At 45.5% G+C, this 9,974-nt stretch overlaps 1 protein-coding gene across 1 annotated transcript in view; it reads right to left on the bottom strand.

Annotated features, from left to right (window-relative positions):
• trib1 (tribbles pseudokinase 1) overlaps positions 1 to 8,889 on the bottom strand; it is a 12,447-nt gene extending 3,558 nt beyond the window's left edge. The window contains exons 1-2 of the mRNA XM_083769109.1: positions 8,083 to 8,889; positions 6,323 to 6,615 (exon numbers count right to left, since the gene is read on the bottom strand). Of these exons, the coding sequence (XP_083625235.1) occupies positions 6,323 to 6,615; positions 8,083 to 8,412 (623 nt within the window). The 5' untranslated portion in view covers positions 8,413 to 8,889. The remainder of the gene's footprint in view (positions 1 to 6,322; positions 6,616 to 8,082) is intronic.
• Positions 8,890 to 9,974: the final 1,085 nt, after the last annotated feature.

The following is a 9,974-nucleotide window of genomic DNA, read 5'->3' as shown; positions in this document are numbered from 1 at the left end:
ACATGGAAATTACAGATTGCAACTTTAACCCGGCATTAGGGTGGGAACCCCTTTTGGTGTTTGTTTTTTTGTTTTTTAAATTATTATAATTATAATTATATTCTGTCACAGTGAACATATTTAACTCAAATCTTTGCTTCTGGGGGGGTAGATAATTCTGGGGGTCCTTGACATGGAAAGGGTTGAGCACCACTGACATAGAAACAGATGTTTTTCAGAAAACAGTTTTTTTAGAATCGTACTCAGGTCAAAATGGATTAAGTCAGTGATTGTCTACGTTTGTCATTTGTAGTTTGATATGCATTAAAGACCCCCATTTGATACCAATGTCGTTCTCTGTCTGGGTAGACCAACTCATATAACTCATATAATAGAAGTGTACAAATGGAACGGGTCTCTCTCGTCCTCAGATCTCTAAGTGGTCCTCAGGTCCGTCTGATTCCATTTGTACACCCTTGGCGTTACAAAGCCTACCCATAAGAGTCCTAACCTCTGAAACAGCCATAGGCACTAGAACCGGTAATGCGCGCGCGCATGCACGCACGCACGCACGCATGCACGCACGCACACGCACGCACACGCACACGCACACACACACACACACACACACACACACACACACACACACACACACACACACACACACACAGAGAGAGAAAGTGTCACGTGAACTCGGGCCAAGATGAATTAGCCTAGCTGCCCGATAGCAACTTTCTCCTGACTTCCTGGCACTCGCACATAAACATAAGAATAAATCTACACCCACACAAACACAGCTCTCACTGTGCTATATTTAGCCATGTTAATGGGCCCAGTGGTGGAAAGTAACTAAGTGCATTTACTCAAATACTGTACTTACAGTAAATACAATTGAAAGGTCATTTTATGAGTATTCTGTTTTTTTCCAATACTTTACACTTCTACTCCACTACATTTTAGCTACTAGTTACTTTGCAGATTTAGATTATTAATACAACTATGGGCTATCTACAAGCTCACAAAGCATCGGCATGAACATTTGAGTAACTTTACATTTATACTTAAAGTATACTTTGCTGCCAATACTTTTGTTTTGTAGCCTAAGTAAAAGCTTGAATACAGGTCATTTACAGTAAGTTCTTTTTCATATTGTGGCACTGCTAGTCTGCTACTTTAACATAAGTAAAAATCTGCCCATGCCAACATTGAAGTAGCAGCAGAAGGAACCCCCCCCCCCATCGTCTCATTTTAAGGGGGACTGTCACAGTTGCTGGGGAGCATGAGTTAATTGCCCGAAAATACATTATGCACATTCCCGTAAGTCTTTAGCCCTAGTGACAGACAGGAACGCTTGCACGCACGCACACACACACACACACGCACACGCACACGCACACGCACACGCACACGCACACGCACACGCACACACACACACACACACACACACACACACACACACACACACACACAGACACACAGGAGATAAGAGTTTCATCACACATTGTACGGGTGAGGACACTTTCAGACATGTCACACACTCAGATGAGAACACATGCGTGATTCGCCTGCACGCGTACACGAGTAATATAACACTATAACAGGTACGATGGATGTATGAAGAGAGAGAGAGAGAGAGAGAGAAACATAATGGAGAGAGTTTAAGGGGTGGAGAGAATGAGTCATCCTTCTGTTGAAAATACACATCTTCTCTCCTCCTTCCCTCCTATCTAACTGTCTCTCTCTCTCTCTCTCTCTCTACTATCTGCACCTGGGTCCCACACACTCACGGCGCCAGCCATCCCATAATTACCCTAAAAACGGCTGTTGCCACAGCAGTGTGACGCATGGGGAGGCAGGGCCGGCAGCAACCCTCTTGCATGTTTCACAGCGCTAGTCACTGGCTTTGCAGGTTCTACGGTGTGTGTGTGTGTGTGTGTGTGCGTGCGTGAGGAGATAGCATTTATCGTATTGTTATGGCTTTCTCCGTGTGTGGCTCGCCTGGCACATTGTTTTCTCTCTACGGCATTGCGTTCTCACATTGTCGAGGCTTGAAAGACGGACTGATTGCATATCTGCGAAGGCACACGTTGTTGTACGCCAAAAACAACCAATCTACAAGCTCTTAGTTTCTACTTGCCGATCTACTCGTGAGCTTGTTGATCGGCTGTTTCCGGTATTTCAAGAAAGAGGTGGAAAAAGCTCACTGCCAAAGAATGAATAGCATCACCTATGCAATGAATGGGGTGATGCTGGTTTTCATTAATCTGCATAATAATGAATGTAAACAAATTCCGCAATGACCTTAGTGTGGGAATGCACAGCACAGCCAAGGCACAATATATAGCAGATACAGAGTAGACACTTTTGAATGGCTGCTATCAAAGCAGGGCTCTTTGATTAATACATGCAGGGTTTGGCCGGCACTGGGGAAATGCAATCATACGTAGAGCATTTCACGTGGTCAGTGACAGTAGCTTTTGAAGAGGCATCACTGCTTCACTCAAGAGACAGGAAATAGGGAGGAGGTGGGACAACGTCATGCATCAGAGCTCACAAACCGCATCCTGTGACCGAGACCGAGGATTATTTTTAAGCACAGCAGGAGGCTCGATGATGCTAATGGGAATGATAATGTTGTTTAGCTCCACAAAGCGCAAAGAGACATCATTGTCAGAATAACATAAATCCCCCCCCCCCCACACCGCCCGCCTCGTCACTGCGGGTCAAGTGGGCATACCGCCACCGGCATTGCAATGTCAACTCCCACTCCGCATCACTTTGAAAGTCAGAGCAATGTAAGACCGTCCAAACAAACTACATGCCTGTTCGCTGTGCGTGCACACACACACACACACACACACTTGTGAGGAGGTATAAATCAACCATAATCCTCCTAACCCCTAAACATAACCTCTAAATGCCTAATATTAACCCCAACGTGAATATTTTCCTAAATGTAACACTTCCAATCTTATTTAAACATTACTTCATGTTACATTTTCTATAATTTCTTAAGATTCTACTATACTATACACACACACACACACACACACGCACACACAAAGCAAGCCCTACACATAGCCATCCTCCCACGCAAATGCCTGCCCTCGTCTGTCCGTACACAAGCCGTGAGTCATGGCGTAGCGGCCGTATAGGTATCAGGGGGGACGAGTTCTCAGGCGGAGGATGTCTGCCCTCATTCATCCAGCGTGACCCCGGAGGTCACGGGTGGAGAATGTTCGCGTTGAGGCTTAGAGAGAGGGGAGGGAGGATGTGGGACGGGGTCCTGTTTACAGGAAAGAGATTGACGCAAGGGGCAAAGAGGTGACAAATAGTTTTCTAAGCAGTGAGCAGTGTGTGTGTGTGTGTGTGTGTGTGTGTGTGTGTGTGTGTGTGTGTGTGTGTGTGTGTGTGTGTGTGTGTGAGAGAGAGAGAGTTTAGAGATAACATTCAACTCGGAGGCTTGGAGGAACACAGCATCTGCAGCCTGGGATCTGAACCTCATGAATAAATGATGACTAATAAACATATTTTAAGATCCAGACACTGTAGAGAGGGAATGAATGTCTCATTCAGATGCCTAGACGAGCATTCTCTGCCAGACTGACACCCACTGGACTGACACACACACACAGCTACCAATCTACTAGAGCAGCGATTCCCAACCTGTGGTCCGGGACCCACTGATGGCCTGGGTCGTGAGGATATTGCAAGTGGGGTCCCAAATAATTGGCTTTTTTTTAATGATAATATAACATTAATATTCAAGATCTTCAAGTGGGCTCTGATCCAGAAAAGGTTAGGAACCGCTGTAGCAGAGTGGAGCAAGGGTGGATGCGAGTGCGACACATTTTTTATTTATTAGATGGCAGGTTACAGGTGGTCTGGCCACTATATGAGCCCTCATTCATATGCAGAGCTGCCAACCTGCACACATTTTGTGTACCAACCACGCAATTCTAGGCGTATAGACACCTAGAATTGCGTGGTTGGTACACAAAATGTGTGCAGGTTGGCAGCTCTGTATCATCCAAAACGGATATAGCAGGTGGGGTTTTAAAAGGTGCCTCTGTCCATGTCCGCATACAGTATGCCTGTATGTAACATGGCCTGTTGTAGCTGCTGTCACCATGTCACTGTGTCACCAAGTCGTTACACAAGTACACGTCCTCAGTCACTAAACCTCATTAAGAATGATGCGCAATAAATCAAGCTGCGCTGCCATACAAAAGGCAGCGACGTCAGCCCGCACCTACAAAAGAGAAACGGAAGCAGGGGGACTTGTTCCCATTGTATGCGGTTGTGTTTTATGAGGAGTTGACAGAGGATAAGTGACAACCAGCTGTTGTGCAAAGCAAAGCAGATGACTAAATTAGACTAGGTGTTGCCAGACTTTTTTCAGCACAAGACCCAAATTATAAATTTGGAGTATCACCCGAGACGTAAAGAAATACATTTATAAATTAACAACTTGATGCAACTCGTTGTAAGCTTGTAGATGTGCTATTTTCACCGCTAAATGCCTAAATTGTACTGCTTCTTAATTATTATTTTTTACATTCATGTAATTCCTTTATTTGTTTTCATTTCATTTTAATGATTTGTAATCAATGTGTACCGTGGCCTTCGTGTGTCCAATCGTCTATGACACTGGTTCTTAAAAATTTTATTTTTTCTTTAAACAAATAACATTACCTATAGTACACAGTAGTGTCCTGTAAACCAGACGAATCTGCCACAGGCGGAAAAGAATCCATGGGGAGATTGGTCTGGCACTCCTGTTTGAATTAGCCTACTATTTAAAGTGAGACTGTTTTGCTGTGACATTGGAATCTGTTTGTAACAGATCTCTCTAGGCCACCTTGGAAAGAATCTTCCACACCGAAGTTCCAGACTAATATCTACGCAGTGATATTAGTCTGGCCATGCCACGTTAAGTGGTCAGATGGGTGGACTGCGAACGCTTGATACCTTTCCTGATCCAGAAAGAATCTACGATATTATGACATATGACTCCACATTTGGTTCCAGCCCAACTCGACCGCCATCCCGTTCCTCTTGAAGACGCCTTGGCTCTTGCCATGTATTTCCACTGTAGTAAAAACAACTTACGTTGGATGCGAAATGCCAAACATTAAATTACATCATCATCATTTTACGTCATCCAGGAAACAACACAGGGAAGTGAAACGGAGTGATGGAACCACCTGCATTCCGACCTAATCTGCGTGGGAAACCAAACATCCCCCGCACACCCAAAAGGGAAATCCCTGTTGGCCTAGAGAGATATTATGCCTTGTTAGTTACCGGAAATAGCAGTTCAACAAGGTGCGACACATAGATCGGCTATTTTAGGTGTGCAACTAAGTAGAAATCAAGCTTTACAGTAGGCTTCTAGGCTTCAGGCCGAGGTACTCTGCCTCACTGAAACAATTTGCTTCAAAATGCAACTGGGTTCGATTCATTCTATGATGAATCAGACGGTCTGTATGACAAATGCGTTAATCAACAATTGACCTTCTTGACCTTTGATCACCGAGTTGCACCATACTGTATGTCAGAAGTTGCATGGCCTTATACTGTAGGATTTGACTATGATAAACTGTATTGCATTATTGAGCATGAATAGAGTGGCATAGTACTGTAGGATAGAGGTTGAAGTGTGTATGTTTCATATTACATGTTACTTTTGTTATTGATCTGCTTGCTAAACCAATTTCCCTATATGGAGCAATAGTTGAGCCACAAAGTGATTGCACAATTCTTGTAATGAGTCTGTCTGTCTGTCTGTCTGTCTGTCTGTCTGTTTACCTATTTTTATTCATATTCTTTCATCTTTACATTTCTACATTTTTACTTTTCTTTTTAATCATGTATTATTAGGTAAGCTGGGCTCTATTCTATAGCTTTCCTGTTTTTTCCATGCTTAACTCAAACGTAAAGCAACAGAATCCCAGCAATCAAAGTAAATAAAGCGGTAAACAAAAGGTACGCCGTTCCCCACACAACACCCCCTTCTCTCTCTCTCTGTATCCCCAGCAGGTGAACAGGTGGTGTTTTTGAGGTAACCAGGTCAGCCCTATGCCCGTCAATCAATCATCCACATAAACACCAGTGACAGCACATTCATTGACCTTGACCATTGACCTTAAACATAATTAACAATAAACCAATTCATGGCTCCTACAGAGATGCTGCTATGACACCTGAATTTGTCATCAATCAAGGTTCGTCCGTCTGTCGATCTGTCTCCATTCCCCTGACATGTGTGTGACAGCGTGAGTGTTGCGCTATAACAGTGCACAGACCAACAGTGTAAGGAAGACATGAATAAACATCTCACCTTTTCTCGTCGAAGAAGACAAACTTGCGGAGCTTGAGGTCCCCCAGCACGACACCCGCCTGGTGGCAGTGAGCCACTGCCGACGCCACCTGCTGGAAGAGCCGGGAGGCGCGCTCCTCGTCCAGGCGGCGGCAGCCCTTCACCAGCGTGTGCATGTCTCCAAAGTCCTTGTCCAGGAACACGTAGGCCTTGCGGTCCCCGAGGACGATGTCCCTGACGCCCGCCACGTTGTCGTGCGTCGCCAGGATGCCGTAGGCTCTGATCTTCTCCTGGTAGATGCCCATGTCAAAGACCTTTGGTGGGGGAGAAGAGGAGGGGACATTGTGAGGAAGGATTTTTGCGAGGCAGGAGAGGGCATAGAGCAACGATTCCCCACCTGTGGGCCTGGAAACACTGGTGTCCAGAGAGACTATTGCAAATGTGCCCCCAAATAATTGGGGGCACATAGACTACTAAGATTTTACTAAGATGCTATTGATAATATAACATCGATATAAAAATATAGGCCTATATAAATGTAAAAAATGTAATGAAATCAAGAAAATGTTTAAAACCTTGACATTTTTAAGGAGGCCTATACTACTATAGTAGCTAGGCTAACTATATGTTAGCTCCACTGATCCAAGCCGGCATACAATGGATTGATTGATCATAGGGATGAGGGCCAATTGAGATATGATTGGTGCCTGACTGGTGACAAGCCTGTCAATTTAACTGAAAGCCAGGGATCAATTCCAGATCAACACACATGCAAATGCACTGCTTCAGCTGCAAACCACAGGAACTAATTTTAATGCAATCTGTATGGTAAAGTATAACTAGTAGTCCTACATATGCAGTAGTCGGAGGTGGTCTCCCATCTCTGCCATGATATTTAGACCCTTGTGACAACTGTCAAGTATTAACCTACTGTTAGCACTGGCTGAAACTCACATGCACAATATCCATGGCCGAGTGGGAATTCCATCTGAGCAAAGGCATTTGCTCGCATGGAAATCCCTGAAAGTCACAGATCTCTAAAATGAAACTGGAAGGCGGTTCACATTATTTAATCTTCAAAACACAGGAGCCAGCGGGCCTGTCATGCATAACAAATAGCTTTTGGATAGCATTCCAGGCTTCCAGGCCAGTCAGTCAGGGTCCTGCCTGCCAGCGCCACTATCATCATCAGGGCAGCCAATCGGAAACGGATCCCTAGATCAGATAGGGGCCAGGCAGGCACTCAAGCAAACAAACAAACAGGGCGCACTCCCCTCTCTCCTCCTCTGATGTTTGCGTGTTTCTATTGTCACGGCGTGCTTATGGCGTATTGCGGTGACGTGTATGCAAATGAGCAGGTTGACAGGCAAAGGGAGGAGTGAAGTCATGAGCTCAGAGCCAGAGGGTAGTAGGCAAACTAGGCAATAGTCTGTAGAAGGTGGAACCTGCTGGTGAGGCAGGCTACTGGTATTTCCATAAAGCACTATACTTCTTTGGGCAAATTGGCCTATATAGCTTGCGATTGCAACATCAAGCATCCTTCTCATTTAAGCTCACACAGCCCTACAGTAACTCCTTAGTGTTTTATTTATCCATTTGCAACTCTGAGCGCGTGCAAATGTAACCAAATGGACCATGTTGCAAGCGCTCAGAGTTAAATGTAAACGCTGATGCGATGGCATGCGTGCCAGACCTGGTGTTGAGCAACACCGCACCATTCATTCAGAGCTCATTGCACAACACACACACACACACGAACGCGGGTCGTGGCGTTTGCATACCTTGCAAACTAGCTCATCTCCCGTGTCGGTGTTGAGCGCGCTGTACATGCCCTCGCGGTCGGCCAGAGGTAGGAGCAGAAACGGTCCGATCCTGGACGGTCCCTGGGGTTGGGTCATCGTCACGGGGGGGCTGTGGGCCACCGGGGACCCGGGAGAGGTGCCGAGGAGGAGACCCCCCGCCGGCGTGTCCCCGGAGTCCGCCGCGCTCAGCCGGGCGCATTTGGCCACCGGCTGATCGTCCGAGTCCAGCCGCTTGTGAGCGACTCTCCCCCGGGTGCGAGCGCACGGTGTCACCGCCGGGCTGCTCCTCCACTGCAAGTTCATCATCATACCCGAAACAATGAACGATTCGCCTACTGCAACGGGAGAGCAAACAAAACAAAGCACGCCGACTTGTTTTCGGTCGTCTTAACTAGAATGACACGAGACGAACCATCACGTTTTTATGCGCGGCTCCGGGTGGTAAAAGAAAGTGTGTAAACTTCTACAGCCCAATTCAGGGATGCTCCAGATGAGGAATGATGAAGCCTTGTAAATAATCCACGTAAACAATATATGTTGCTTTGTTTTTAATCTTCTTTCTTCAAGAGGTGACGGGATTCCAATTTCCAACCCGAGTCTTCTTGGACACAAAGCGAGGGAGCCGAGCGCACTAGACTAGACTTCTTGGTGAGAAATTCCTTCTCCCTTCAGAGTCAGACCCCGCGAGCTCACGAGCTGAGCGTCTGGCTCTCTCTCTTCTTCTGTCTCTGTGTCTCTCTCTCTCTCTCCACACACACACACGTACACACATGCAGTAAAGAGAGAGAGAGAGTGCTCTGGTGTTTCTCTATTCCTGATCCCAGAGTCAGACGCACAGCGCAGAGCTGGAACTCCGCCCGCACCAGTCCAGCCTCTTCTGTGTGCGACACGGCGATTGAGCAATCCAGCAGACTGGCTGTGATGAAATATTAGACCTTATACATAACAGTACACATGTCCCTGGCGTATTCTATATATAATACACAGTAAAAGCTAACTCAGAGTGCAGATGACTGCATTTGGTTACATACATTTGTGTACATTCCAGTCCCGACTCCTCAGTTATTAACAAATGGCCTGGGGTAAAGGGTCCAAATTAACAAGAAAAGTAAGGCAATGTGAATTATGTAAAGTCCAAATTAACAAGAAAATGTGAATAAGGGAAATAAGTGAATAAGGTGCAGGTCCATTTGGTTACATGTCTATTAGGCTATTATGCTCTCAGCGTTATAAGGAAGGGTCAACAATAATAGAGAATCTTTCTGTGCATGTAGCCTACTATAAGAAACCATGTGAACAAGGGAAATAGGGTAATAATGTCTCACATGAAGCATAGGCCTACATGTGTTTTAGATGATGATCAACATTCTTTGAGAAGGCTTTTCTCCGCCATTATTCAGTGCCATATTCAGCTCAGCCTTAGCGTTATAAGTTAACCGTATGTGAATTTAAAGTGTTTGCTCTGAAAATGTTATAGGCCTCAAGTGTGAAGTCGCAAATAATGTTACCATGAAGGCTACTAAAGAAACCAGCCCATGTGAATGGGGCAATAAGGGATTACGGTCTTGTATCGAAGCATAGCCTGTTAGACACTGTGACCAACACCAGAACTAAGGCCTTCCTTTGGTGTATTGAGCTCAGTAATAACTTAACAACCGTTTGTGAATGTAAAGTGTTTGCTCTCAAAACTTTAGGCTGACAGTGTGAGGGCGCCAATACACAGGGCCTTTTTAGTGTATGACTGTCTCTTTGCCCTAGCTTCAACAGGGGCCATGATATTTTCCAATGCTGTGTGTGTTTGTTGTGTGGATATGAGTCACCCCCATAAAGCTTGGGTTTGTGCTAGCGAGGCCATAAGCATTCACATAAAA

Source organism: Protomyctophum parallelum (genome assembly GCF_964188405.1).
Source record: "Protomyctophum parallelum genome assembly, chromosome: 1".
In the NCBI taxonomy this organism is placed as follows: Eukaryota; Metazoa; Chordata; class Actinopteri; order Myctophiformes; family Myctophidae; genus Protomyctophum; species Protomyctophum parallelum.
Note: the sequence above shows the minus strand (reverse complement) of the source record. Positions and strands in the feature narration are given on the sequence as shown.